General features: G+C 37.0%; 1 protein-coding gene across 1 annotated transcript; it reads left to right on the top strand.

The window, feature by feature from the left end:
* The first annotated feature begins 2,846 nt into the window (after positions 1-2,846).
* Positions 2,847-14,090, top strand: snai3 (snail family zinc finger 3). Its single transcript, XM_079805933.1, has 3 exons — positions 2,847-3,044; positions 7,309-7,848; positions 13,842-14,090. The coding sequence occupies exons 1-3, from the start codon at positions 2,966-2,968 to the stop codon at positions 14,021-14,023; spliced, it is 801 nt and encodes a 266-aa protein (XP_079662059.1). The 5' UTR covers positions 2,847-2,965; the 3' UTR covers positions 14,024-14,090.
* The last annotated feature ends 2,083 nt before the right edge of the window (positions 14,091-16,173 follow it).

Raw genomic sequence — 16,173 nt, 5'->3', positions numbered from 1 at the left:
CAGACGGACAGACACAAACAGACAGACAGATGGATGGACAGAAACAGACAGACAGACGGATGGAAACAAACAGATGGACAGACGGAGACAGACAGACAGACGGACGGACACAGACAGACAGACAGATGGACAGACGCAGACAGACGGACGGACGGACACAGACAGACAGACAGACAGACGGACGGACACAAACAGACAGACAGACGGACACAGATAGAGAGACAGACAGACAGACGGACGGACACAAACAGACAGACAGACAGATGGACAGACGAACACAGACAGACAGACGGATGGACACAAACAGACAGACAGACAGACGGACACGGATAGACAGACAGACAGACGGACACGGACAGACAGACGGTCGGACACAGACAGACAGACAGGCAGACGGACGGACGGACGGACCGACAGACAGATGGACAGACAGGCAGACAGACGGACACAGACAGACGGACAGACAGGCAGACAGACGGACACAGACAGATGGACAGACAGGCAGACAGACGGACACAGACAGACGGACAGACAGGCAGACAGACGGATGGACAGACGGACGGACGGACGGACAGACAGACAGACAGACGGACAGACAGACGAACGCACAGACAGATGGATAGACGGACGGACCGACAGACAGACAGGCAGACAGACGGACACAGACAGACAGACGGACAGACAGACAGGCAGACAGACGGATGGACAGATGGACGGATGGACAGATGGACGGACAGACAGACAGACGGACGGACGGACAGACAGATGGACAGACAGACGGACGGACAGACAGACGGACGGACGGACGGACAGACAGACGGATAGACGGACGTACGGATGGACAGACAGGCAGACAGACAGACAGACGGACAGGCAGACAGACGGATGGACAGATGGACGGACGGACAGATAGATGGACAGACAGACGGACGGACAGACAGACAGACGGATAGACGGACGGACGGACGGACAGACAGGCAGACAGACAGACAGACAGACAGGCAGACAGACGGATGGACAGATGGACGGACAGACAGACAGACAGACAGACAGACAGACAGACGGATAGATGGATTTTATCGCGTGTTGCGGTGGCATGTCACGTCTGGACATGGAAGTGATTGGGAACCGTTTTTTTGTTTTGTTATTAGTTTACCACGGTAAAAAATTAACGCACAGACCCATTCAGCAGTTCGATAGGTTGAAAGAACAGTATTTTGTATCAGGATGTAGCGTTATTAATTCATAACAGATAAATATGGGATGATTATATCACGTCTGAGACACAGAGTTACTGAAGTTAATGTTACATTATCTGGTCTCTCTTATGAAAACCTAAAATATTAATGAGGTGAAAGTTTAATGAATTATGAACTCTTTAATGAAACTGTTATCATGGTCTCTGCGACCGATCAAACAAAGTGTATCTTTTTTTACCTTTACATGTCAATCATATTTTAGAGTTTATGTTGTTGGGATAGGACAATACAGCAAAGCGAAGTGTTATTGTTTATTTATTTTAATCTAATTTATTTTAATGTTATCAATCTTGTTTTTTTTTTTTTTTACATTTTTATCATATGGTAATTTAACTTTCAATCATTTATTTTTTTATTTAAATCAACATTTTTATGAATTTATATTAATCACATATTTAATTCATTTATTTTAATCTAATTTATTTATTTAAATTTTTTTTACATTTTAATACGTTAATTTAACATGTAATCACTTATTTATTTAATCTAATTTATTTGTTTACTTATTTTTTTATCTGGACTTTTAAGCAAATTTATAAATAAGAAATTAATAGTAAAGCAAATTTATTTATTTTGTTTATTTAATCTGATGTATTTATTTTAATATTATTATTGTATTATATTCACATTTTTACAGTTTTACTCTAGGCTTTTCCACATTTATTTATTTTAATCTAATTTATTTGAATTTTTTCTTTTTTTTAAACATTTTTATCATATGGTAATTTAACATTAAAATATTTATTTGTTTATTTAAATCATTTTTTGTATTAATTTATATTAATCACATTTTTATTCATTTATTTTAATCTAATTTATTTATTTTAAAACATTACTTTTTAATATATGTTCATTTAACATGTAATCACTTATTTATTTATTTAAATCATATTTTAATAATTGTATATATATAAATAATGGTATCTCTGAAATGTTTGCACATTTATTTAAGCTAATTTATTTACTTATTTTAACATAAATTAATTTACATTTTTATCATATGGTAATTTAACATTCAATCATTTATTTGTTTATTTAATCTTTTTTTCTCTAAACTTTTAAACAAATTTATAAATAAGAAATCAATAATAAAGCAAAAAAAAAGTATTTACTCATTTTAATTGTATTATTTATTTCTTACATGTTTTATCACATGTTAATTTAATAACTTATTTATTGTAATCGTTTTAATTGTTGACTCCTGTCTCTCCTTTGCGGCCCCTGGGGGTCCCTGGACCTCAGTTAGAAAAGCCCTGGTCCCGAGAGTGAGGGTGGAAAACACACACACACACACACACACACACACACACACACACACACACACACACACACACACACACACACACACACACACACACACACACACACACACACACACACACACACACACACACACACACACACACACACACACACACACACACACACACACTCGCTGGAAAACACACGCCATGCTTCATCAAAATAAAGTTCTGCTGTTGTGATCGCGCGCGTGCACCTGTTTGCCGCGGAATGTCGGGACAAACACGGCCCCGCCCTCTTACACTTGTCCTTCCATTCTGATTGGCTGAGGGAGATGTCCGTCAAGCTCGAGCTGCACCTGCCTCTCTCTTCTCTCCAAACATCAGCTGCTCCTTCAGCACTTCACCATCTCCCGCTCAAAGCTCGTGCTCGTGCTCAGAAGGCAGGATAGTTTCCTTTAAACGATGCCAAGGTCTTTCTTGGTGAAGAAACACCTCACGAGCAGGAAGCCCGACTATGGAGAGCTGGACTCGAAGAAACACGGTCAGTTATTTACACTAAATAGAACATTTGTGATAGAACTTTTTTTTTTTTTTTTTTTTTTTCATATTTGCGATTTATATGATATGATATTTGCATATATTAAAAATGTTCGCATGAATAGCATTTGATAATATAATTCACTTTTTTGTTATATTTATATATAAATGTATAGGTTATAAATGAATGAGGAGAAAAAAAATCGTTTTGAATGATTATAATTTAATAAAACTCTGAATCTTAGAGTTTTACAAAAGTGTTCACATGTCAGAAGGGACAAAACATGTTTTAGATGTAAAAACAATGAATAAACTAACACTACATTGTTAAAAAGTGTCTCAGATAATGAGCCATGTAAGGGAACAGGCTTGTTTATTTTGAAAAATTTATATTTATTCATTTCATAATGTTGAGTAAACTCAGACACACTAAAATCATGCTAATTTAATTTAATTAATCAAAAAAACTGTGTAAAGTCATAATGTATGTAGTTATGGTGTTCAGTAAAGGAGCTAAGTCATAAAACATTCTCTCTCTGTTTGTTTGTTTGTTTGTTTGTTTGTTTTCACACTATTATGAACAACCCAGTTCCTAAATTCCTTCGTTTTCCTCCCTCCTTTTAATATTAAACATGTATCACAATGTTTTTAGGTAATTAAGACATTATATCATGTAGTTCCATTGATGTTTTAAAATGTTTACGCAATAAATTGAAAAAAGAATGATATTTTTCTGTCAAAATTAACCAAAACAAAGGTCCATCTGGGGCCAAATGTACAGTATAAGTGAACAGCATAAGAAAGAAAACATGTTAAATCACATTATACAGACTTTTTGAGAGCACTTGTCAACCATCAGACATTAAACCTGATGGAGTTGACGTCTTAATAAACTTATCCCACAGCTATTCACAGAAACGATTACACTGAGTTGACATGTTAAAGCTGTAATGCAGAGACTTATTGTTTAAAATATTAATAAATGTATAACTTCTGTGTCTGACTGTGAGATCCACAATGAGCTGGGAGTAGTAAGAGCTCCTCAGAGTTAAAGCTGCCTGATTTATTCAGGATCATAAAACATCCGAACTTCAAAAGCCATTTTTTAATGGAAAATATCATTCAAGATTTACTTGTGTTATTGTTTGATATCTGTAAGATCCGTGCCTTTTAATGTAACAGTGTATTTTTTAATTTTTAAACACTTTGTTTGGCAGTTTTTCGTTGTGACCTCGTGAGGACAGGTTAGATTACATGAGTGTGCTTTTAAAATAATACGAAAGAAATTATTAAAAAATATTAGTAATGTATACAGAAATACCTTTAGATGTAACTTTTTAAGGGCACACCTTAAGGAAAATGTGCTTTCACTACTCCTATAATGTATGATATAATATATGTTTGTATGGAGCAACAGATTTTGTGTGAAAATAAATCATAAAAGTGGTTAATTTGATTAAATCTTAAAAATGTAAGGGGTGTCGAGCGGGGCATTTTACCCCACACATGGCACACAGTATTGATACAAATACTTTTGCTAAAATAATATGCTTTTAATAATTGTTCAAAACAATCACTTTAGCAAAGTTTGAACTATTTTCTGTTTATTTTGACGAATAAAAGAATTCATGTTTGATCAATAAATATGATGTCATTAAAATATATTGATCTGAAATCATCTTAAAAGTAAAGATTTAAAGCATTGAAGGAGATCCCATAATAATTTAATATAGATTTACAGTAGTAACAATACATTATATTTTATTATATGGTATGATTAATATCACATTTTAAATGTTTGATTATAAATATGGTGATTATCTCTAAGGTGGACACCCAACTTAATATATGATACTTACAATCATAACCATGTCATGTCAACAGATGTTAAAGTCAGCTGTTTATTATCATTTAATATACATAAAAATGGTGCCTTTAATACCATACTTTTACATAATCTCCCGTTATTGAAAAACTTTTGCTTTAATTACCTTGAACAAAATTAACAAAATATATTCAATAATTTTAAGGATTCTTGTTTGCTACTTAAATCTACAACATTTTTAAAACCATCAAATATTAGATCAAATGAGCGCAGAATCATCTTTGCGATCGCGTCACGGATCAGACACATTTCCACGAGCATCTCGAAAAGCGTTTGTTTTGGAAAGTGCTTTAGAGGAGAATAAAATCAAAGGAGCCTTTAGCCCCGCTGAACCCTATTGATAGTCTTACTTTTGATCATAAATAGGGCTTTTGTGTTTAGGACAGGTTTTGTCCAAGAATCAGTGATGTTCTAGTCTTGATTGAAATGAATATTTCTAAAAGTAGTCCTTCAGGTAATATGCATGCATGCTAATTATGCAAGAATATATAGTTTCAGATATATAGATGCATGCCTGTATGGTCAGATGATGAGCAGATAATGAGGACAGGATGAAGAGATGTGAGCAGGTGCAGGATCTCTCACAATAGAGCGGCTCGTGGAGAGTTTGAAGAGTCGCTTTTACCAGCAAATCTGGGCTTTACACTTATTGTTCAATCTTAGAGGGAGATTAGAAATAACCCTTATTAAATATGAGAGAGTTCTCTCTTTTTTGACTAAAGACTGTTATTGGCCGCTTGGGAAACACATTGATAGATAATTGGCTTAGCCAGTTATTTTATTTTAATAGTATTATTGTGTTCCCATACATTGATTCTCTTCCATTGATGATCTTCTCTGACAATATATATATACAGTACCTGTCAAAAGTTTTTAAACATTACTATATTAATGTATTTGAAAATCTTCTGTTCACCAAGGCTGCTTTTATTTGATCATAACTCCAGTAAACAGTGAAATATTCCTCCAGTGTAGATCAGCTGTTCTCAATGTGAATATATAGTAAAGTGTGATTTATTCCTGTTATCAAATCATCATTACTCCAGTCTTCAGTGTCACATGACCCTTCACTAATCATATAACATGATAAATTAGCAGCTTCACGCATTGCTAGCCAGATTGAAAATGGTTGGTCACCATGATGGTGATCAGTGTTTGCTTTAGTTGGCCGGTTTCACTCTTGGCTTTTTATGTGCGTTTGTGCTCTTTGTAACCTTGTTCACCAAAACACATAATGTGTTGCAGAGAAAGACAGAAACAAAGACAATCAGGTGATAAAAGTAAAATAATTTTCTAATCTTATCACTGACCAAAAGTGGTTATTTGTTATTAATAGATTATATTCACCAACAATACTTTCGTGCCACAGATCAGACATTCTTACATTATGTTTTTTAGACACACATCGACATGGAGATTCAGATACAGCTTTTATTTTACAGGGCAAAACAAAAACCACAGATTGACTAAAACATATTCAGTTATTAATATTTCATTGGTTCTCTCTTGTTTGTGCATATGTTCATAATTTCCTGCACAACAATTGACTCACAATTTGGCATTTTTCATTGCGTTATCACAAATAAAACAAACAAATAAGGGTGAAGATGTCAATTTTCCTAGGCTCATGTGTTTTCATATGAAAGTTACATTTATTGTGTTGATAAATATCCACCTTACTTTTGCAATGTGTATGTAAGACGTGTGTGTGTGAGAGATATATAGGGATTATAGGGAAATAATGAGAAGAATTACAAATGTACACTGCAAAAAATGCTTTTCTTACTTAGTATTTTTGTCTTGTTTCTAGTCCAAACATCTAAAAATTCTCAAAACAAGAAGCATTTACTAGCCAAATAAAAAGTATTGTCTTGTTTTGGGGGGAAATAGCTCAAAATTAAGGGAGTTTTTGCTCAAAATAAGCAAAATAATCTGGCAATGGGGTAAGCAAAATAATCTTAATTCAAACAGAAAACAAGATTATTTTGCTTACCCCATTGGCAGATTATTTTGCTTATTTTAAGCAAAAGCTCCCTTAATTTTGAGTTATTTTCCCCCAAAACAAGACACAAACTTTTGCTTGTCTAGTAAATGCTTCTTAATGTAAGATTTTTTTGATATTTGGACTGAAAACAACACAAAAATACTAAGTAAGAAAAGCATTTTTTGCAGTGTAAAACTATTTGTGCATCAAACCAATGAGTTCATGATTATAATAAATAAAAAGCATCAGAAGCCTTATGTTAAAAGTAAGGTGGATAATATGAATTCAATCATGTTTAAAGGCACATTTGATCATTTCAGGCTTGGGATTTCAATGAAATAATCTTTGGGATTTATTGTTAGTGATTTGACACCCATGAATTGAGTTGTATCTCCACAGAGGTGATTCATATCGAATCTTCGAGCTCCAAACTCAAAGTGCTGCATCCTCATGAGACTCTGCGTCCAGCGGGACGTCTTGGGAACTCGTTGAGCTCCGATCTGCGGACGAACCTCATCAGTTCAGGGATGTATGTTCCTCCACAGCACCCGATGGACGGCCCAGTTCTGGGTCTCACTTTCCCCGTACCTGTGACGTCTGGTCCTCTTCCGGTGCCAATGCTGGAGTTCACAGAGCCCCGGTCATTCCAGCTTTCCCAAAGAGCCCTGACCCCTTTAGGACTGGCCCCTGCTGGCCCCAGTGATGAATGTACTGACTGCCGGAAGGCTTACCTGAGCTTCTCCAGCCTGGCCGAGCAGAGGCCGCTCCACTGGCCGAGCCAGAAGTGCTTCAGCTGCAAATACTGCGACAAGGAGTATGTGAGTCTGGGCGCGCTGAAGATGCACATCCGCACACACACTCTGCCATGTGTGTGTAAGCTGTGTGGAAAGGCCTTTTCCAGGCCCTGGCTGCTTCAGGGACACATCCGCACACACACAGGTACGCTCAGAGTCATGTAGTATAAGGGCTATTCTACACAGTTAGTGGAGCCAAAGTCTCAAAAGCTCAATAAAATGGGTTGAACCTGACATGGTCTGCCATACTTTTTATTTGTGTTTTTTCTGTTAACTTCAGAGGTGGACAAAGTACACAACTCCATTACTCGAGTGAAAGTAAAAGTACTACTGGTCAAATATTACTCCGCTACAAGTAAAAGTTGTTAAAAACTATTTTTACTTAAGTAAAAGTACAGAAGTACTTGCTTTTAAAAGTACTTAAGTATCAAAAGTAAATTTCCTTTTTTATGTCAATGCATTATTTTATTATTGTTGCATTGTTGTATAAATGCACGCTATGCCATGGTGGGTTAAGCCAGTCTGTGATGCTCCATCCGACATGCTAGCATACGACCACCTTGAACTAATTTAAATACTTAAAAAATTACAAAGCTTTTTACAAAGCTGCTGTCACTTTAAGGCAGAATGCACAAATCCTACACACTGATACACATCCGATATTCCCCCAACTGTTTACGTTCACTTAAGACATCATCAACTTTGTTTACGTGAATACTTTCCAAAATGAAAATGTTGACATTTTGTGTGTATTGGTCTGTTTAAGTGCGAAAAAACACACAAAAGAAAGCTCTATTCAGTGCTCGTGCTCATTTCAGAGGCACAAAAACCAGACTGAACTGAGCTCGTTCATCAGGCTTTTTCAGATTCATCCATATGTCTATGCTTCTCTTTCTCCCAGACATTTACATTTAGCAAAAAAAAAAACTTTTAAAGAAGAAAAAAAATCATCCACTGACTTGCAAAGCTGCTACCGAAACGACTTTCGACTTCGAGGACCTTGATAGAAATGTAGTGAAGTAAAAAGTACGATATTTTTCTTTCAAATGTAGTGAAGTTAAAGTAAAAGTTTCCCTAAAAAATAATACTTCAGTAAAGTACAGATACTCAAAAAGTGTACTTAAGTACAGTACTCAAGTAAATGTACTTAATTACAGTCCACCTCTGGTTAACTTTGACCCTAAGAACCAATAATTGGAGGGTCTGCTCTGCCGGAAATATCGCGAAAAAAAATTGTGGCCATTTTCATGTATGCACCCTTTATTTTTTATCAGAAAAATGTGAAAAATTTGGGTAGGGTAGGATGTCAATAAATGCATTCCAGATACACAGAACACATGTGCTGACAACATCCACTGAAAAAAATAACTCTTAAAACACATTTCTACATGATTTTGCATCAATTTAATGCCAAAAAATAGGCGTTTTCTCACTTTTTTCCAATATTTCAATCTTTACTTCATTGGCAATCAACTATTCCCCCAAGTTATGACATCAGTCAATATGCCATTCTTTTCACCAAATAGTATACTCATTCCACAGAAAAAAATTATAAAAATCCAACCAAAATCAGTGGATCTGTGATGATTTCACTACTAGTTGGCGATCAACAAGCTCAGAACCTCAATAGAATTTAAAGCTACTCTCAGAATTATGAAAAACATGCTGGATATTTAGCATCATGGCACACTTATGATCTTAGTAATTTGAATGAGTTTGAAACAACCAACAAACGGTAACCAATAAAAAAAAATAAAAAAATCATTTTTCACATTTTTCTGATAAAAAATAAAGGGTGCATACATGAAAATGGCCACAATTTTTTTCCGCAATATTTCCGGCAGAGCAGACCCTCCAATTATTGGTTCTTAGCGTCAAAGTTAACAGAAAAAACACAAATAAAAAGTATGGCAGACCATGTCAGGTTCAACCCATTTTTCAGACTTTGGCTCCCTAAAACTGCTGTCCCACAACCTGAGATATCTATTGAATCCCACAATAATATTTAAAATACCAGTTGAGTTAAAAATCTGTAATGTGATGTGCCCGCTACCAAAACATTAGTCACGACCGAAACTTTGGATGTTTTGTCAAAAGTAAAGTATATTTAACTATCTACTAAGATGTTATTATAGTGTTTGGTTCAATAATTGACTCCGGGTCGTTGAATTATTGATTATTGCCCGGTCAATTATTCCGCTTAAACTACGGTTACCACACCTCAAAACATGGTTCAGATTAATTTCAGGACTAATTTCCTACGCATCTAATTTCAAAACATCATTTTAGAGCTCATAACGGAGGCTTGAGCCATTAAACGTACATTTTGTGAAAAAAAAACATGGAAATAATTTGTCGTTTTTATCCTATTGTTACATATTTATTTGCTTGGTCAGTGTCATTGTGTGTTTTGGTTCTTTTGCTGTTGCTGAGATCATTTGGCGGAGTGATATGGAACTGTAATGCGGTCAAAACCTGCTGGAACTACTTTCCCTGAAAATAATTGCACGCCTTAAAACGTTCATCAGCCAATCAGATTCAAGCATTCAACATCCCCGTAGTAACTTTGACATCAGTATGATTAACTTTACGCCTTTCACAAAGAAAGATTGGATTGAAAATACAACAAATCTCATAAATTGCGATTTAAATATTGTACCAGTTATTGATTTACCTGTGAAAACTTTTTTTTTTTAAAATAACAAAAACTATATTTACAAGGTAGATGTAAACAAAATCTTAATAGGTCAACATAACCCTTAATAAATGATATATTATTGTGTTTCGGTAGTGACAAATTTGGGGGAGAGGAAAAATATTCCCAAACTTTCTGAAAATACAACATGAGAATTACTAGAAATGTGTACCTTGAATATTATATATATTTGCATACATACAAAATTAGTGGGATTTTTTTTTTCCAACTCTGACTTTGAACCAATTCTGAACGGCTCATTTATGTCTCTGAAAAATGTGTTGTTTTCTCAGCCTTCACTCTTATAAAGGTTCTGAAAGGGGATTCAGAGGTCTTCAGCCCTTCTCCTGGGGACCCACTGTCCAGCGTTGTTTTGACCGATGTAACATTGTATTATAATAAATAAGCAACCAAAATTGTAGAAATTTCACAATTCTTGATTCCAACGGATATTATACAGCAAAAACTACAAGTAGTGTATACATGAATTTAAAACATTATTGGAAACAAGTGGACAGTCAGCCATGTGCGTGAAGGTTCAGGTCTAACAATATTCAGGTGCATAATCTTCACTGTATACATTAAATATAGATTAATGCATGTTAAAACTAGCTACAAAAGTTATTCAGTAAAGATCAGTTTTTTTTTGTTTTTTTTTTTGTTCTTTGATTAACTTTAATGGCCAAATGCACAATGTTGAATCAAATATATAGACATGCATCAGATTTCAACTGCTTGAATTCAGGCGACTTTATTTACTATGATACGAGCTATTTTTGGCATACCTTTACCCGTATTTATCGTTTCTCTTTCCTTTAGTGATTCTGCTTGTTATCATCAGGTGTTCATCACCAATGCCCGATCATCACTTAATTCATCTCCAATTATCACCGTACAGGCAAAAAGATTCACTTCAAGAATGAACAAAGTGGCATCGATTGTGTTTTGCTCTAAAAACTGCACAAACGCAAACAAAAAAACGCAAACTATATAATATATTTTCATAAATACAGACTTTACACAGAAAGAAAAATGCTACTTCAAAAAGTCTCTTCCAGAAGTCATTATACATTAACAATGTTTTAAGGCAAATTGTGTCGTTTAATAGAAAAATGGCGGTGCAGGATTGTGAACAACTCCTTTTATTATTAATCATCTGTTTGTGAAATATTTGGTTTCCCAAAGACCCTCTCAGGGAACAGTGAAACTTTGATTGAAATGTTTATAATCGAAAGAACTTGTTTCCGCTATAAAGAAGCTTTGCCCAGTGGAAAGGTTCCATGGATGTTAAAGTTTCTTCATGGAGCCCCCAATGCCCATAAAGAACCTTTATTTTTATGTAATTTCATATTTTCTGCTTTGAGAATATAATGCTGGGTAGTGTCGTCAAAAGTACCGACCGCGATACCAATTCGGTACTGAAATGACTCTTTGAACACTGTTGAGCTGGAATCATAAACGCCTCTGATTGGCCATTGTGCTCACGCGCTCATCGGATGTCTGTGATTGGCTACACTGATCAGCGCACCGGTCAGCTGATAGACGCCTGCATTCTCACGCTCACATTCAAAGCGTCATTGATGTATCTTTATAGCATGTTTGTGAAGCGCTGGTCATTGTAGCCAATCACAGACACATCCGATGTACAATGGCCAATCAGAGGCGTTTATGATTCCAGCTCAACGGCACTCAAAGAGTCACATTTTTTACATTTCGGTACCGAATTGGTATCGCGGTCGGTACTTTTGACATCACTAATGCTGGGTTGTTTCAACCCATGTTTGGGTCAAATATGGACAAACCCTACCATTGGTTTAAATTTAAGTATTTTTTATATCCCTTGCGTTGGGATGCTGGTATTTGGGAACACAATCTTGTGAGACACTTCTGGAGGAATACACACACACACACACACACACACACACACACACACAGTCACACACTTACACACACAAACACACACACTCACTCACACACACACACACACACACACACACACACACACACACACACACACACACACACACACACACACACACACACACACACACACACACACACACACACACACACACACACACACACACACACACACACACACACACACACACACTAAACGCTTATGGAGGAATACACTCACTCATTCACATGCACACACACACACACACACACACACACACAGTCACACACTTACACACACAAACACACACACTCACTCACACACACACACACACACACACACACACACACACACACACACTAAACGCTTATGGAGGAATACACTCACTCATACACATGCACACACACACACACACACACACACACACACACACACACACACACACACACACACACACTAAACGCTTATGGAGGAATACACTCACTCATACACACCACACACACACACACACAAACACACACACTAAACGCTTATGGAGGAATACACTCACTCACACACACACACACACTAAACGCTTATGGAGGAATACACTCACTCATACACACGCACACACACACAAACACACACACACTAAACGCTTTGGGAGGAATACACTCACTCACTCACACACACACACACACACACACACACACACACACACACACACACACACACACACACACACACACACACACACACACACACACACACACACACACACACACACACACACTAAACGCTTATGGAGGAATACACTCACTCATTCACATGCACACACACACACACACACACACACACACACACACTAAACGCTTATGGAGGAATACACTCACTCATACACATGCACACACACACACACACACACACACACACACACACACACTAAACGCTTATGGAGGAATACACTCACTCACACACACACACTAAATGCTTATGGAGGAATACTCTCACTCACACACACACACACACACACACACACACACACACACACTAAACGCTTATGGAGGAATACACTCACTCACACACACACACACACACACACACACACACACACACACACACACACACACACACACACTAAACGCTTATGGAGGAATACACTCACTCATACACACGCACACACAAACACACACACACACACACACTAAACGCTTCTGGAGGAATACACTCACTCATACACACACACACACACACTAAACGCTTTGGGAGGAATACACTCACACACACACACACACACACACACACTAAACGCTTATGGAGGAATTCACTCACGCGCACACACACACACACACACACACACACACACACACACACACACACTAAACGCTTCTGAACAATAACAATTTCAGATTCGGAATCTGCTAATATAATAATCCAATATATGATCAATAGGTATGACAACATGTTTATGAACGAAGTTATCAAAGTGCATTGTGCTTTTTTAGTTTTTTTTAAAGAAATCTGTCTGTAAATTGACCAGAGACATTGGCTTGACTGATTTCAGGAGAGAAGCCGTTCTCCTGTCCTCACTGCAGCCGAGCGTTCGCTGACCGCTCAAACCTGCGGGCGCATCTACAGACACACTCCGAGATCAAGAAGTACCAGTGCAGAAGCTGCTTCAAAACCTTCTCCAGGATCTCTCTCCTGACCAAGCATGAGGAGGCCGGCTGCTGCCCCATGTCCTGAGAGATCCAATGCAATCCGCTGTGTGTGTGTGTGTGTGTGTGTGTGGCCTTGCTAACTTCTGAGTTGTTCTAATGGTTTTTCAGATTATGGTTTTGTAATGGAGACATTTCTAAGCAAACAATAAAATGATATTTTTCTAATAATATAATGTGTGTCCTGTTTGGTAGAACATCAACAGGTCTGAAAGAACTGCTATGTGCTTTTATACCGGCTCACGACCCCTAAAAGTGGACCTGTAATGCCCCTTTTTTACCAGATGTAATAAGTCTCAAGGGTCCGCAGGATGTGTGTGTGAAGTTCCAGCTCAAAATCCCCCACAGATCATGTTATAAATGCACATTTTTTTGAGTGGAAGGACAAACCTGCTGATTTTGTGCATGTGTCTTTAAATGCAAATGAGCTTTTCCAGAAGAGGGCGGAGCCTGTACAGCTCTGGATACTCTACCAAAAACGAAAACATCTGTGTGGTTTTGATGATCATCTGTGTCGCGCTCACGTGACATTGCAGTTCTTCATCATCATGAGAGTTTATGATCTATAAATAGGAAAGAATGTGCCATGTGCTTCAATAGAGACAGAGCGTATTTAGGCCACGCCCACACCGGGGGGGGGGGGGGGGGGACAATCCAACGCTCTCCATTGACTTTGCATTGTGTGAGGCTGCCTCACTGTCATTTCGGACTTATAACAAAAAACAGAACAATGTCTAAAAGTGGATATGTGTCAAGGTGTACAGCAAACAAGCTAAAAAACACAGAAATACGTTTTTATAAGCTGTCGACCCCCAAAAAAACGAGCGTTTAAGAAGATAAAAGTGGATACAGGCAATACGAAGTGAAGCTTCAGCTGAAGAATGGGGACATTTTGGGATCCTGACACTCAGTGTGTCTCAGTGTGTATGTGTGCAGTAAACATTTTGTCACTGTTAAGTCAAATATCCAAATGTCCGTTTTATATATTATATTTCCTGTCTCTGATTACGTTCTCCTCTAGTCGCCGTAGTTCTCAGTGTAATATGACCCGCGCGCTCTGTCTCAATGGCCTGAATCCACTTTTTTGTCCTTAAACGCTCGTTTTTTGGGTCAACAGCTTATAAAAACGTCTGGGTTTTTGCTTCTGGGTTTTGTTTAGCTTGTTTGCTGTACACCTTGTCACATATCAGCTTTTATACATTGTTCAGTTTTTTGTTATAAGTCTGAAATGACCAAAAGGCCGCTTCACGCAATGCAAAGTCAATGGAGACGGTTTGATTGTTTCCCCCCCGGTGGGCGTGGCCTTCAGATTATGACGCGTGTAAACTATTGTTTAAAAATTAATATATTTCTGAGTTCAAATGAACCCAAAATAGGTTGGACTTACACACAGAATTACACACAGAATTACTAGAGTAACAACACAGGAAACAGTAATAACCAAAAGGTGAACATTTATGAAAAAATAAATAAAAAAAATACATCTACATATAGGCAAGAGTAACAGCAATGTGTGTGAGTGAGAACAAGTGCAGGAAACAATGACAACTCAACATTTATACAGGTTAAACATTAAAAGTACAGTTAAAAGTTTCATATTTAATAACTATATTTAATATTTATGAACAAATTTGACAATATTTCACTTTTTTTCTCCCGCCAAAAGACTTACTAATAGCACTACGGCCAAAAACCATCAGCCAAAAAACAGTGAAGGTTAGGAATCTGTAGGATTTAATCCTCTGCGTTTCTAAGCCATGGAAACAACAGCCTCAACCAATGACTGTGAACCTTTGACTTCACGTGCCGTTATGTACAATCTTCAGTCAGTATTAATTATGTCTTTATTGAGGGCAGCCGAGGAGAGGAACATTCTCCGAGGCTAAATTAAACCTACAACTAGATTTATAATTGTGCATGGAAAAATCCTTGTATCTATATCTGTTTATTGGCAGGTGGATGGAGGTCATCTGCGGGCCATAATGACACCATGGACCCCCGATTCCCTCACACACCAGTCCCTACATTACTTTACTAATACATTATTATTAAATTGTTATTTTTTAAGGAATAATCAATTGTTTTCAATTTCATCCCTGTTTTAATTTAATTGAATTGTTTTAATTAAACAGTAAAGCTCTGTGCAGCACTTTGTTCGACAAAACATTTAATTTCATA

The sequence above is a fragment of the Gobio gobio genome, assembly GCF_949357685.1.
Source record: "Gobio gobio genome assembly, chromosome: 2".
NCBI lineage: Eukaryota > Metazoa > Chordata > Actinopteri > Cypriniformes > Gobionidae > Gobio > Gobio gobio.
Note: the sequence above shows the minus strand (reverse complement) of the source record. Positions and strands in the feature narration are given on the sequence as shown.